Source organism: Microtus pennsylvanicus, chromosome 9 (genome assembly GCF_037038515.1).
Source record: "Microtus pennsylvanicus isolate mMicPen1 chromosome 9, mMicPen1.hap1, whole genome shotgun sequence".
In the NCBI taxonomy this organism is placed as follows: domain Eukaryota; kingdom Metazoa; phylum Chordata; class Mammalia; order Rodentia; family Cricetidae; genus Microtus; species Microtus pennsylvanicus.
In genome coordinates, this window is record NC_134587.1 from 61,724,806 (window position 1) to 61,739,684 (window position 14,879).

The window sequence follows — 14,879 nt, forward strand, 5'->3', positions numbered from 1 at the left end:
AAATTCTGACAACATAGGCTCTGTGCGTGTGCGCGCGTGTGTGTGTGTGTGTGTGTGTGTGTGTGTGCGTGTGCGTGCGTGTGTGTGTGTGTGTGTGTGTGTGTGCGTGTGTGTGTGTGTGTGTGTGTAAATGGGTGAATGAGTCTGTATGTACATGAGTGTGAGTGCAGAGAGGACCACACATGGTGAGCAGAGAACAGTGCCTAGTGTGGGTCCCCACCCTCCACCGTGTTGTAGACAGACAGGTCCCTGCTGTTCACTGCCGTGTGTGCCGGGTTAGCTGGCCCATGTGATTCCCATCTCCACCACCCACCTGTATTTCTGTGGGATTAAAGATATGAGTGCTACTGTTTCCAGATTTTATTTGGGCTGTGGGATTTGAACTCAGGCTGTGGAACTTTTTACCCTCTCTGCGGAGCTCCCTAGTATGACTTTCACAGCTGTGTCCTTCACTCTGCTTGTGATCAGTGAGGCAGGGCCATAGACTAGGATGGCTCCTAACTCCTGGATTCTGGGCTGGACGTTGAGGCTGAAATAGGTTATGTTTTTGGTTTGGGCTTTTCACGTGGGAGTTTCTGCTGGCTGTGTCAGGATAAAGGGAGCATTGCCCATACTAATGGTGTCATTCACATGTGTGGACTGCTTCCATTTGACTTTAGCTTCTGTTGTTAGACACTTTGTACACTGGCCTGCTTCCTTTGCATCACATGAGTTCCATGGGGATACCACTGGGTGTTCTGCACCCCACTGTGTATCTGCCTGCACAGACATCACTGTCATTGGACTTCTGTGTATGTGTCTGGATATATGCTGTGGTCGCACTCCAGGTATATGGGGTCACCATGCCTGTATACCCTAACATTGTGTTTACATGGACACAGAAGTTACCATGCCCTTGGTACCCTCTTATATATGTCTAGGAGCTTACAAAGGTTACCATGACTGCATATCCCAATGTATGTGACAGAGTGATGCAGAAATTACCATGTCTGTGCATTCCAAACTCCATCTGGGTATACACCCAGGTCACCATGTCCTCCTACCTTACGTGTACCTGGGGCAAGTGGATGCCATTATGCCTTGTATACCCTATAGTCAGCCAAAGAGTCAAACTTTGGACTCCCTCCCTGCTCCCCAGGGATATCTTTGACTTTCTTAGAGTTCTGGGAATGGTGTGGTGTTTGTGTTTGTGTGTGTGTGTTTAACTCTGGACTGTAAGCAGTAATCAGTCTTCCTACACTTAAATCTATTCTATAGGTGCTGTGACTTCCCAGTGTATTAAATACCCAGATACCATGGTCCTAAGCATCTCTGTCTGTTCTGGAGAAGCAACTATGGTCTTACTTATGGAGAAGTCAGTCTTCGTTGAGCTGTGATATAGTTTCTGTATCTGAAGATCATCGCAGCTATAACTCTAATAGGACTGCAGTCAGTGGCTTAGCTATTGAAAATGGTAACACCACCATTCCCATTTCATCTAAGTAGTTTAAAAGTGTTGAGCGCTGCAGTTATGAAAACCTATTAGATGTGCACTTATGCCTCTGACGAAGAGGTTGTTATCTAATAAAGCATAATGTTCAAGGCATTTGCAAGTCTGGGTTTTAGATGGAACTTGCTGAAGCGCGAGATCAGAACAGCTCTGGGCTGAGGTCTCGGGGACTCTGGGCCACGGGGGTACAGTTGTGTGAGGCTGCGGGAGCAGGCTGAAGTCACAGTCCTGGCTAACCCTTCTCTCTCTCTCCTCTCCGCAGAGTCTCAGTGCACCCTTTGTGGCGAGCCAGAAGGTGAGTACCTCACTGCTGCTCTAGCGGGCAGAGCGCCATAACATCTCATGCGTTGGATTGGTGGTGAAAACCGCGGCACTGGTTGTGTTCGGCCATTTTGAAGCTGAAAGTATACTGTGTGGGGTTGATGGGAAACAGAACAGAAAACATGAGTGGGAGGCGGGAGTTCCTCTCTGATAAGAAATCAGCACAGCGACTCGCTGGCAATACCTCTTTCCTGTATTGTACTGAGACATCCTAGCCAGTTTTCTCCAGATAGTAGATGCGATATGCATTTGCTAGCTTTAGCAATATGACCCAAAGGTTCTGATGAAGGGGACATTAAATGAGGCTTTGGGAAATTATTCCTAACTGCTAGTGACCAAACCCGAGGGGATGCGCCAGTGACAACAAGCTGACTGTCCTACCAGAAATACAGGTAAACCCTACAGTTGAGGCATTTGAGAGTGGAGCTCCCGGGCCAATGCTAAATAAAGAAAGCGCAATTACACAGTGTTTCCGTGGTGTGAGGAAGAAGGAAGAAAATGTGGTAGCCACCTTGCCCCTATTTCCGGGGACTCTTGAAGCTGGGTTTTGATTTTGTGTTTTAAAGAGGGATACTGCCTTGGGGTCAGGGTCCAACCCCTATTGCCTCTCCCAGCATGAGATTCTCGATACTGGTTGAGGAACCTTGGGCATCAGAGACTTCAATGCCTTGTAGATCTGCTGAACAGCTTCCCCCCAGAAACACAAAACAGCAACTACAAAGCTGATCCAAAAGTTCTAACCGGTAGGAGATGATTTCTTCAGTCAGGTGGCAAAGGTGTGTTTTGACAAAGTTCTCCAAATTCTTTTTGCGTCACTAACTGCACAACAGATTCACCTGTGGTAAAGTCTGGTAGTTTATATACGTCTCTGTCCCTGGTCTTTCCAGGATTATGAGAAGTAGTGTGACCTTCAAAGGGACGGAGCCTCTGTCTTACGGGTACTGGGATGCCGTGAGGATCTCTGATTGCTTTGGTCCTTGGGTACTGGGAGTTTCATCATTTCCTATCATTGCAGCTTTTCTGTTACTCCCAGCCTGGGAGCGGTCATTATGCCTTGGCTTCAAGGCCAGCATCTTTGTCCCCTTTCCCACTTTCTGTCGAAAGTTCAAGCGTGTTGTGCTGGACTGCTAGAGAAGATGTGAAGCTCCTAGGTCGCCATGGGAGCAGGTTCAAACGAGCTCCATCTGCCTTTTCTAGTAACACAAGTGTCCTGTCTACCGAGGATGGCGCACTGTGTGCAGTGTGCTATCCCCAAGGGAATCTTCCAGTTCCAGTACAGCATGAGAGATGGCCATGGCTGGCAGAGTGGTTGTCAAGCAGGGATATAGATTTCCCAGGACAATGGTATCGTGTCTAAGAAGGATCCTGGTCTGCATGATAAGAGTTGGTGACCCTACCCCCAGCAATGTTAGATGGTGGTCCTCCTCTCATCCTAAACACTCACGGGTTCCGCTCCATCCCTGATCTTGTTTAACTTCCCCAGCACAAATTTTGTCATCACTCTCACACTGTGTGTTGCTCTAGGATGTATCAACTTGTAAATATTCCAGAGAACCCAGGCTGGACCTCTTGTAAGCAGAAGAACCTAAAAGGTTAGGAGGGACCCCCAGCTGAGGTGGAGGTCCCTGTCCACGTCTCAGTGAAACTGGCCAACTGGCCACTCTTGCCTTCCTGACCAGACTTCTCCAAGGCTCTCCCAAGGCTTGGTTCACTTGAACAAGTGAAACTGTTCCAAAGAAGAGCAGGGGAGGAGGGGCCGCCTGGGCTCAGCTGCGCTTTGTTTTCCAGAGGCACCAGCAAATGAATATTCATAGGTTTTTAAATCATTTAAGTAATTAGTCTAAGTGAGAGCTGGCCGGGTGCAGAGAGTAGAATCTAGAATCAGCTTTTTTTTTTTTTTTTTTTTTTTTTTTTTTTGGTAATTTCGTCGGTGTTAACTTATAAATGCCATCACACAGAAGGGACCCGAGTCAGAGGACTCTGCAGTACGAGGCTCAAAGCTGGGCGGACCTCCTTGAAAGGACCGGCTAGAAACTCGCCTGAGGTAGCTTCCCCCTCCTAGCTTCCCCCTCCCGGCAGAAAGCTGTTAAGCCCTTCCTGACTAACCAGTGAAGTGGGAAACACCTATTTGCATTTTAATGGTTCGTTCTTTCGGAGAGAGCTGTTTCTTCTCAGGAATGGAATAATTAGCATCATCTCAGAAGATAGTATCTGTCAAACAAATGAGACCGGGAGCAAAGTTGATGGAGAGGTCTCCGGATTCTCCAGCTGTGCGTCCCTGTAATGACTAAGCCAGATTTTTCAGAGGACCCAACATGTTAATCGTATGCGAAATGTAGATCAAGGCTTCAATATGCAAATTGCCTGCATGGCCTATATTATGAAGCTCTGAATCTTGGGGGCTGGGTATTTAGTGAGGTGGATATGTTTGGATCTGCTATTTGTCACCCTCTTCCTGGCAGGAACAGACAGGTGGCTCCACTGTGAGCCCTGGAAGTGCAGGGCGACCTGAGGGTTGGGTAACTCAGAGCAGGCTGGGTCCCCTGGCGCTGTCAGGAGGTGGTGGCTCTCCCGACAGGGATGATGCCAGTGGCTGTGATAACTCACTAACCTCACCTCACGCTCAAACTGTCTCAGTTGCCTTTTCGACCGCTCGTTAACTCGTCTTGACATTTCAGAATCTATGTGTGGCATAATCTGTCATTTTAACATGGGAAAATAAGAGTATGTCTCCCTTTTCAAACTTTATTGATGGATGTGTGTTAACGTTTGCTTTTTAACAAGAGCATGGTATATATACATATCTACACACACACACACACATATGTGTGTGTGTATGTATGTATATATGGATGCTGGAAGGAGCTACAAGTACACGGGTTCATGGATTTGTCTGTTTCCAGTTTTTGGTTTGACGTGAGAATACACGTCATGACGATGACGGGCCAGGAGAGCTTGTCAGATCCACTGTGATATGCTAGAGATTTCTTTAGCTCACACCATGAAACCCAATTAAAAAGGAAAACCAAACTATTAGGAAGTACCTTCCCTGCAGGCATAGTCTACAAAGGACCAGCATGCATTTTAGTCCAGAGCCTTCTCCAACATGAGCTCTTGAGCGTGTGACTTACAGACGCAGAGGTCATCCATTGGTGGTCATGCAAGTCTACATTTTGGTAATGTTCTTTGTAGAGATTTCAGCCCAGAGGAAAAATTTAAGTTTTAGAGTAATCTCTAAAATCATATGGGAAAATATTTTCTGATTTTATTGTTTATTATTATGATGATGCTGATGTTGATCATTCAAACACACTGAAGTACACGTTCCTCTGAGACTTGTGTTCAGACATATAGACTCTTTCTTTTCTGCTTTCCTACCTTCATACAGCATGACTAAGAAGCAATGTACCTAGGAGCATTGTGCGCTTGGTGTTTTAGCACAAGAAATTCAAGATTTTCCCTATAAGTGACTGTGAACAATGGGAAATCACCCCACTGCTCTTCCCCCTCAATGAATGGGTGTCATCCGTCCTGGGGTTCCAAGACTTCTAAACAGTGGGGACAATGAGTCAGGTGCTTCCCGATAAATGGACACAGAAGCACTTCTGTCCCACCCACAGCCCATCCTGCCTCACTAGGAAGAGGAGGACATGAGTGCTGTCTGTATGCCCTCTTTAAGGGTGTGGATAATAGCGGCCTTTCCTGACTGCTGTTCTTGGATAGTGAATAGAAGATAGCCAGCTTTTATTAAGTTCTCGACGTGAGCCGGGCACTCCAGAAGAATTAGCGTTGCCTAGGAACTGAGGCCTCTGCCAGCCAGCCCATCTTCCAGGAGCATGGGATAGTTCCTGTAGTTCAGTGCAAACCTGAGGGAACCTGCGGGGTGGTGGGGGACATGGATATAAAAGTTTGTGCTGGAGGAGGAGATCAGGATTTAGGAAAGGAAACTTAGTCTGATGTGGAAGGTCTCTTTTCCTGATCAAAGCCCAGAAAGGTGCTTTGGAGCACGTAGCAGAAATCCTTTCAATGCAGCAACAACCAAGAGATAGGGGGGACACAGAGAGACAGAGACAAAGACACATGTGTGCACAGTGCACACACACACACACACACACACACACACACACACACACACGAGTGGGAGATAGGCATGAGCTGAGTTTGAGCAGTGAAAGACCTGGGGTGAGGGTGTAGTTCTGACCACGTGAGCAAATATGATGTATGGCCTGTGCCCTATGGTAGAGACATGCAAATGAGTCCTCTCTAAGTAAACCTAGACATTCAGAAGTTTCCCCCACCAACGAAAAAATAGTTATAAAAACACTGGCCAAGGGTAGATTGACAACGTGAATTATGTTCCTGAGGCTGTGGGCAGAACACGTTATTTATGGTAAATGGATGTCTGAAGCATGTGGTGAGGAAGAAAAGTGGGGTGAAGTTGATGTGAAAGTGTTTCAGCTAAGGAGCAAACCCACAGCCCCTCCTCTACCAACAAACCACTCCCACCTGAAGTAAGCAGAGGAGAGCATTGCAAACCAGGTGAACACACTTCGAGGGAGTAAAGAGACAACAGCAGAACAATCAACCCTAGTGTTGGAAACAGACTGGTGCAGGCATTGGGTATGTCTGAAAACATTAACTAGGTTTTCAGAAGGAAAGGAACCCCGGTGTGGGAATTAGGTAGTATAAAATGGTTATGAAACAAAATAGTGAAAAATGAACTCAGTCTTCTAGTTTGACTCCAGGAGAACTGTGAGGCAGAGTAAGTGGAGCTGAAAGGAGAATTACTAAACTGGAAAACAGGTGTGAGCATGTTTCTGCGTGCGCTGCGTGGAAAGTAACAAGGGTAATATAAAAATGCATGAGAGATGACTACGGAAATACTGAAACATGACCCCGGGAGAAGCTGAGGATGGAGGGAATCGAGGGAGACCAGGCTAGTTCATTTTATTTTATTTTATTTTTTTACATAAATAAAGATGTGTATTGCCACTTTGATCTGACGGTTAAACTAAACTGAAATTTAAACTAAACAAATAAAACATATTCAGAGCCCCCCAAGTGAAGCTGAGGGATGCAGTACAAAGAGATGCTCTTGAATGAGCCAAGAGTAACCACAACCAGCCATCCCAGGACCCTTTACCTTCAATGGTTCAAGTTGAACAAGATAAACTAACCAACACTTCCAGAGACAGTCTAGGGTGGGAAAAATGGCACAATTCCCTGTGAAGCTGAATAAAAATGGGGAAGGAGAAATAGAAACAGAAATACAGCACCGCTAAATGCTTAGACAGAACTACTTGAGTCTTGTGAAGCTTGGTTTGTTGATAAAAGGATAATGCTCCAATGAGCAACAAAACACCAATTTTAAATGTTATAATTGACTCAAAATATGTGATAAAGAAAAGAGGATTACAAGGAGAAAATGGCAAATCAAAATTATGAGAGAAGATGGTTTTGTAAGGGCCCAGGGCCTTTCTGTAGGAAGCTTGTCTCTGCAGTGAAAAGAAGATAAGCATCCCAGAGGGACCCTGTCACCTGTCTACTGTCTGTCCTATAAGTACTAAGCTGGCTCCTTTCTCTGGCTTTTATAAACGTCTTGTATGACATTTAGCGTGCACTCACCTAAGCACTCATGCCTTTGCTGGGAACCCTTGCACAAATCCAAGCTGCCCTCAGTTTCCAGGTGAGCTTGGATGCCATCACAGAATCCCGCAGGTTCTCCAAGATGGGCATGGTATCTCTCGATTCACTCTCTTAAGGGCCTTTGAGCTCATAAAGACCTTTGGAAGGCCAGCTATAAGCCACTGTTTCCGATGTCTAGGTAAGATCAAATAAATTCTCCAGTTCTATCCAGGTTCCTCATTGCCCACAGGGTGATTTCCATGTCCAAAACGTTGTCATGGTTTGAACTGGTTTGCCATTCTAACCTACCTGACTACTTGTTAAACACTGCCAGTGCTCTGGTGGCCACATGCTAACCCACAGTTACCAGATGCACTAGGTATGCTAAAGGCTTTCATGGTGAAAGGCAAAATAAAAGAACTAAGGAAGGAGGGAGAGAGAGAGAGAGAGAGAGAGAGAGAGAGAGAGAGAGAGAGAGAGAGAGAGAGAGAGAGTTTTTATTGTAAAGAACCTTGAGGATGCAGAGAACCCTTTGCATGCACTACTTCAGCAGAGGTTGGTGTTTGCACACCCAGCAGAGAACAATGGTCTAGGAAAAGATCCCCTGGCTGGCACAGTCTCCATGCTCCAGGTCAGTTTTTCTGGGTGTCCTCCATAATGGATACACCTTGCCGCATGGATTCATCCCACAGCTCTGTGTGGCATATCGACTATATCTCTTCCAGCAGCACCTATGGGAGTATTGTGTGTACAGCACACTGAGCTCAGCACGGGGTTTTCAGCATGGTTTTGTTCCAACCTGTATACCTCCACAGCGCCTGGCCCAGTCCTTCCTGCTCACAGCTGCGAATTTCTGGGAACATGGCTATAGCTAGGATACCTGAGCCTACTAAGCACCAGGGCAATCCTGTAAATGCTACGTTTAGAATTAGTCGGAGCCACAGATTAAATGTGATAAGATGAAGCGAGAGTGAGGAAGAACCGCGCTCACCATCTGGTGTCTGAGGCTGGCACGATTCTGCGTTTTGCTGAACGACACAAATGCACAAATGAGCCCTGATTTCTGAGTTTCTTTCTTTTTATAAATAATATCCAGTATCCGAGATGCAGACAGTCAGCTGGCATGACGACTATTTCCCCTCATCTGTTTGCTCAGGAACATTATGGCCCCTGGGTAACTTAACAGTCAGCTCTCAGGATGGGTATGGCTGTAGTGTTGCCCTTTTCCTTATTGCGAATGCTGTGTCTGTTGCGCTCGGAATCCTATTTGGGAAGTATGTTCAGAATAGATGATGCCGTTGCACAATAAAGAAAATTTATCAGAGAAACTCCTAGTAATTCATAATAAGCTCTTCCACAATATTCAAACAGTGGCCCTGGAGAGAATTTCAGGGCAGGATGGCAGGTGACCTCTGTCTTCTGTGTCAGAGGTTGCCACTTTGGAAGGAATCCCCGTGATCCTTGACATCCCAGGGTGTGTGTAAAGCCCTCCAAACTCAGCATTGCTTCGCTGCTCAGCTCAGCTAGCATCCTTGGGAGGGATAGTCTTCAGATCTCAGGAACATCAAGCAGCTGGGTGCATCCGAGACCGAGACATCAGCAGAAGCTCAGCATCTCCACTTGGAACGCATTTCCCTTTCTTGTTCCACCTGAAGACTTGATGCGTCCCCTTGGCAAATACTGTAGCAGGTGCCAGGACTCTCTGGCAATCAAGGAAGCATTTATGTTATGGGTAACCTTGGCAGCTTCCCACAGTCCCGTTGGGGCCCAACCTTACCTCTCAGGTGTGTGCAGAGAGTGTAGGTCTCTGGTCTGAGACCCTCTTGGAGGAGACAAGAGACTAGAGGAGCCACCCTGCTTAAACAGGAGAGATTAGGAACCTGGGTGAAGTCGAATCTTAAGCTGCATTCTGCCCCGTGCTTCTATCATCTTGGGCCCCTGCCCTTCTCTCCTGCCTCTGTGTGGATGTCCCTGGCCACTCTTGAATTTCGTGTTCTCTTGCTGAATCTCACAGTTTTATATGAACCACAAGAAACTTCAGTGGGAAGAGAAGATGACGGGTGTTCTAACCTTAAGGAGTTCGCAGCCTGCATGCCATGCCATGGACTGTGCTAGAAAGCCATTCCACATGGAACAAAGCAGTTGTAACAGCACTCGGAAGGATAGATGATGCAAGCCCGGTCCGGTCTACCTATTGTTTCCTGTCCTCGATGCTGTGTTTGTGTTCATATATTTGGGCTTTGGATATGGTTTCTCTCCTCGGGTGATGACAGACAGGAGAACCCCTCCTCTTCAGGGTCCCATGCTGCCTTGAAAGTGTATTCATTGTCTTGCTTTCTTCCTGATTGTTCCATCTCATTAACAGTGATATAAGCATTGAATGATTAGAGCTTTCAGATCTCTCTGTGTGTGGAATGACCTTGGGATGAGACTAGCCCATCACAGAATTATTGGTCCCTCCTCTCCGCCTAAGCTATCTTGATTGGATGCAGAACTCAGGCTCTGAGCCTAGAAATAAGTGAGCCACTGACTTAGGCTGGAAAATGGTGACCCTCTGCATCAGGTACAGGAGAATCCTTGTAGTGTAGTGCATGGATGGTGTTTTCGGAGCTCCAAAGGCAAACTGGATAAATGACTGGTTTTCTAAAAGCTGAGCTAAATATTTCTTCCCTTGTCATTGGTGCAGAGAAATAGATATAACCACCTGTTTGGTGGCTCCACCAAACAGGGAGCGGTGGTTAGAGTGGTGTGTAACTATCTCAGAATGGGAAGACTTTTAAGCATATAGGCAAAAATTGCATGATTCAAAGAGAACTGAATCCTGAATCTTCTTTAGATGTGCTCACTGGGAAATTTCTAGAAACCAAAAGGAAAGTTATAAATGGAGATAGTGTTTTGGCTTTCTAGCTGCTCAGACCTGAATAATCACACAGAAACTATATTAACTACAACACTGTTTGGCCAATGACTCAGCCATATTCCTAGGTAGCTCTTGCATATTAAGTTAACCCATTTCTATTAATCTATGTATCACCACAAGGCTGTGGTCTACAGTTAAGTTTCCAGTATCTTTCCCCTTTTGTGGTTACATGACATCTCCCTTGACTCTGCCTACTCTCTCTCTCTCTCTCTCTCTCTCTCTGTGTGTGTGTGTGTGTGTGTGTGTGTACACCAAAGGGGGAGGGAGGAAGATAGACATATACACATACACAAACACAGACATACACACTGCGAGAGAGAGGTTTTTCTCTCTAAAAGAAAAATTGTTCTGAGAGACAGAGGTAAAATATTTTTATGGCTACATCTTAAAGACATAACAAATGTTAAAGGCAATGAAAAGAACCCATCTGTCTTTCTCCTTCCACACCTGAAGATTCTCAGTGTATGATTCGAAGCAAACCTATCTAGAATCTATAGAATCTACTTGGACATCAAACATCACGATTTGGGGCTCAGATTGCTAAAAGAACATATTGATGATATCCATCATAGCCAGTTTACCAACAGCTCTATCCCAGCTGCTCATCCACTGCATATGTTCCTTAGACTAAGGACTGTCCCGTGCACGTCTGGCTTCCCCCACCCCTAAAATGATGTCCAACCAACAGAGTTGGAATAAAGCCCAGCAGCTAGCTGATCATCAGGCATAGGGAAGTGTATAGCAAAATCAGGCACGGGAGCCTCTGAGCCCTACCGTTTCTCAGTCTTTGTTCTAATCACTAAAACTGTCAAGCTGCCTTGACACAGAGGCTCCATGCCCCATCCTGTGGAGGGCTTCTTAGGATCTGGTGATCCCAGGTCTTTAGGTGATAAAGGGAGAAGGCTGGATTCTAACCAAGCTTGTTCAGCTCAGCTGCTGTGTTTGCTTGAAGAGGATTGGGGCAGTCCCCATTCTAACATGGAGGGAGGAGGGAGAGAGAGAAAGAGAGAGAGAGAGAGAGAGAGGGAGGGAGGGAGGGAGGGAGGGAGGGAGGGAGGGAGGGAGGGAGGGAGGACCATTCCACACAGATAAGATGCAGTCCTATCTTTTATAAGATCCTGGATGGAACCAGAGACAATTTGTTCAGCTAAACAAGTCAGACATGGAAAAGAAATGCCATATGTTCTTGAGCTGACTTTGGATGACTGTGCCAGAACACCTGAGATTCACCTTAAAATAGAAGATTTATTGGGGTCCTTGGCTTCAGAAGTCAGATGGCCATGCTGTTTCTTGGTGAGATATAATACCACAACAGCACTGAATGGTACTTGGAAGGCTTCTCTCCTCATGGCATCAGTGGAACAGTGTGAGAGAGGAAGGGGTCCAGTCTAGGATGACATGGACCCTTCAGTGACGTGCCCCCAGTGACCTAGTTCATCCTGGAGCTTCCGTGACCTCCCAACAGCCTATTTAGCCACGAATGTATCCAGAGGTCAGAAACTTCACCCATCAGTTCTCCAAAGCCTCACGTAGAACACTGCTGCACTAGGACCCAAGTCATCAGTGCGTGAGCTGGGGGATATTCCAGGTCTAAGCCATAACAAAGTTGAGAGTGGAATGGTGGCCATTAGGGTGAAGTTAGAGGGATGGGGGATGTTTGCTGGTCAGAGGGTGTAAGTCTGTGCCTGGAGTCTAATACTCATTGCTGTAATGGAAGTTGACAATACAGGTCTGCATGGGTAGAATCTAAGAGAGGGGACGTTTGTATTGTCATAGCGCACATGCCCAGGAAGGTCCCAGGTGAGGTGACAGATGTGCTAATTATCTTAGTTGTGGCCGTAATTCCACGCAATAAACATGGGTGACCCAGCGTCACACCATGTACTTTGAATGTGTTCCAGTTCTCACAATTACTCCTCAATAGAACTATAGAATTCTAAAGGAACCATGTACGGCAGACACATTGCCGCATCTGTGCCGTGTGTGGAGAGCTGCCATGGCAAGAGCTGCAGATTCCTTCTCTGCCGTTCTACCTCCACTAGTTCCCATAGAGCAGATGCCATGCAAACCCATGTCTTGGCATAACCAAGGTGAGAACACACAGCAGAGGATCTTCATGTACAGAGCTCCCAGAGGGGAAGGTGCTGGCCCCCAGATTTGCCCTGCTCCACTGCAGCGGGGTGTACTGGTAGCAGAAGAGAGGACAGACAAAAGATGTTGGCTGTTCTGAGCAAGTGCCCAGAGACCCCTGAGCAGAGTATGATTTCTACTTGGTTCTTTCTGAGAATGTCTAGTTAGGGGCTCTGTAATATAATTTAAGATGAGTCCTTAGAGTCAACCAAATCTCCATTGAGAATCTTCAGTGCACTTTTGATGCAGATTAAAAATGGCTGCTGAGTGATCTAACGGGGATGTATATGGAAAGCTGGCCTCCTATTACTCTTTAAAATGGTTGTGCTGGTTTTACGTTTGAATAATAAAATGAGAGTGAATTCATGGTCAAATCCTGGACAGTTTCTTACGTATTATGACACAAAAACAAGCTAAAAAGGGAAGTATAGTCACATCTAAGAAGCTGTGGTAGCATCCTCATTTTATGAAGCATGCACAGCACATTGAGTTTGAGTTGACAACTTCAGTTAGCACATCCATTGAGTTCTTTAATTGGGACTATTGAAAGAGTGGCTCAGCTCATGTGGCCTGTGTACACAGAGCCCCAGTGACACTTGGAGCCCTGTGCTAGCAGCCAAGGTTTTTATAGAACAAGAAAGCCGGCAGGGAAAAGTCATGGTCATGTGTGTTCTGTGATATCCCGTGTATTTGTGATAGAGCCCAGGATGCAGCAAGTTGCTCTGATAATGGGGAGAGTCCCTGCAAAGCCCTGGCTACGGGAAGGTATTGCAAACAGGCTACCAGGGCATAGGAGACTGCATGAGGGCCACAGCTAAGAGCTAGACTCTGGGAACTCAGCTTGCGGATGGTTCTTCAGATGCTGGGGATGCTCTGTCCCAATCATCTATATGAGCTTTAGGGACTGTGGTCTCATCAGCTTCGAAGAGACTAGCTGCTATCATATAGATTAAGGAATTCTGAGAAGAAATACTATACAGTGTTAATATGTCAGGGCCATCAGACCACATCTGATGAAATATACTTGACCTGGGTATTGATATTGGCATCTCTATTATTATCTAAGGCTTATCCCTATAGTCAAACGAATACATTGAGAAACACCTCCATGGAACATAGAAAGCCCTCTCTGGAGGCTGTTTTGGTTTTGGAGACAGTTCCTTAGCACAGAAGCATAGCCCCAGGGTCCAGGAATTAACCTGACATGGTGAGGAAATTTAGGGGCCTAAGGTTTGTAGAACTCAAGAGAGCCATACAGAGCAGGGAGCAGGCCTCACCAGCAGCCACTAGGGCCCAACACCTGGACTAAGTCCATACTCAGTTGGGTGATTATGGAATCCTCCTACACGAAGGTGTGCCCAGTGGGTAGATTGTTCTAGCATCATTCATTTGGGCATTGCACTGAGGACTTTGCGTAAGCAGCCCACAGGTTTTGCAGGAGGCCTCCTGGATCCTCCCAGGCCCTTGAAGTTTACTGAATACGCAAGCTGGTCTGACGTTGAATATAATCCTCTAACCAGTGTGGGCGCTCCAGCTTGGAGCTAGCTGCATTTAATGAAGGGGATATGTACCACATGTTAAACTGAGATAATTCACCTACGTCATCCAGACCAGGGAGCCAGGGAGGTGGAATTCTGTTCAGAAGAAGGTAGTGTCATCAGAGTGGGTCCCAGACCAGAGCTTCAGATGAAATTCTCTGATGCCAACACTTTTGAATATAGCCATGGCCTGTTCTTTATGACTTTGAATTCAATTCAAAACCTGAGTCACTCACAATCCATTTTTCTTTTATGAAAGTCTCGTCAATTTAAATAACAGCTTTGTGGGAAAATCACTTATGGTAATAGTTCACTCAGTTCAATAGTGTTATCACCAGTCAATCTAAAGTAACAAGGTGTCTCTACTGCTATGAATGTTATGAATTCTATATTCTTAAATTATGTTTTAAATTAAATTTCCATTCAAATTTTCACATTTAATACAATTTTTATGTTTATACCTTAAATCTTAAATTTACTTAAGATAAAAAATTATTTAAAACAGGGAACTTATTTCCCCAAATATAAAGGCACTGGAGTGATTTTGTACATCATGCACCCAGACACACATGTGCACCTACCTATGTAGGATGTAAGAATAAGTCTATGCAGAATGGAGGCAGAAGGATTATAAAGACCAGGTGATGGATGACTGCTAGGAGACACAACAGGACTTAGGAGCATAGAACTCACAGAGACTGTGACAACAAGCAGAAGACATGGAAAGTGGACACAGAGTCCCACCCCTAATTAAGAAGCTATCTGCAGTTAATACCTGCTGGGAAAGGAAAAGTCAATTTTCGCCAATGGAATGTCACTGGGTAAATCAACCATACTCCAGAGGAGTCTGCAAAGC

General features: G+C 45.8%; 1 protein-coding gene across 3 annotated transcripts in view; it reads left to right on the forward strand.

Moving 5' to 3' along the window:
- The window catches only part of Dlgap2 (DLG associated protein 2), a 688,019-nt gene that overhangs the window by 399,409 nt on the left and 273,731 nt on the right, over positions 1 to 14,879 (forward strand). For all 3 annotated transcript variants that reach the window (XM_075986263.1, XM_075986265.1, XM_075986266.1), the window contains one exon: positions 1,752 to 1,784. In XM_075986263.1, coding sequence (XP_075842378.1) covers positions 1,752 to 1,784 — 33 coding nt within the window. The remainder of the gene's footprint in view (positions 1 to 1,751; positions 1,785 to 14,879) is intronic.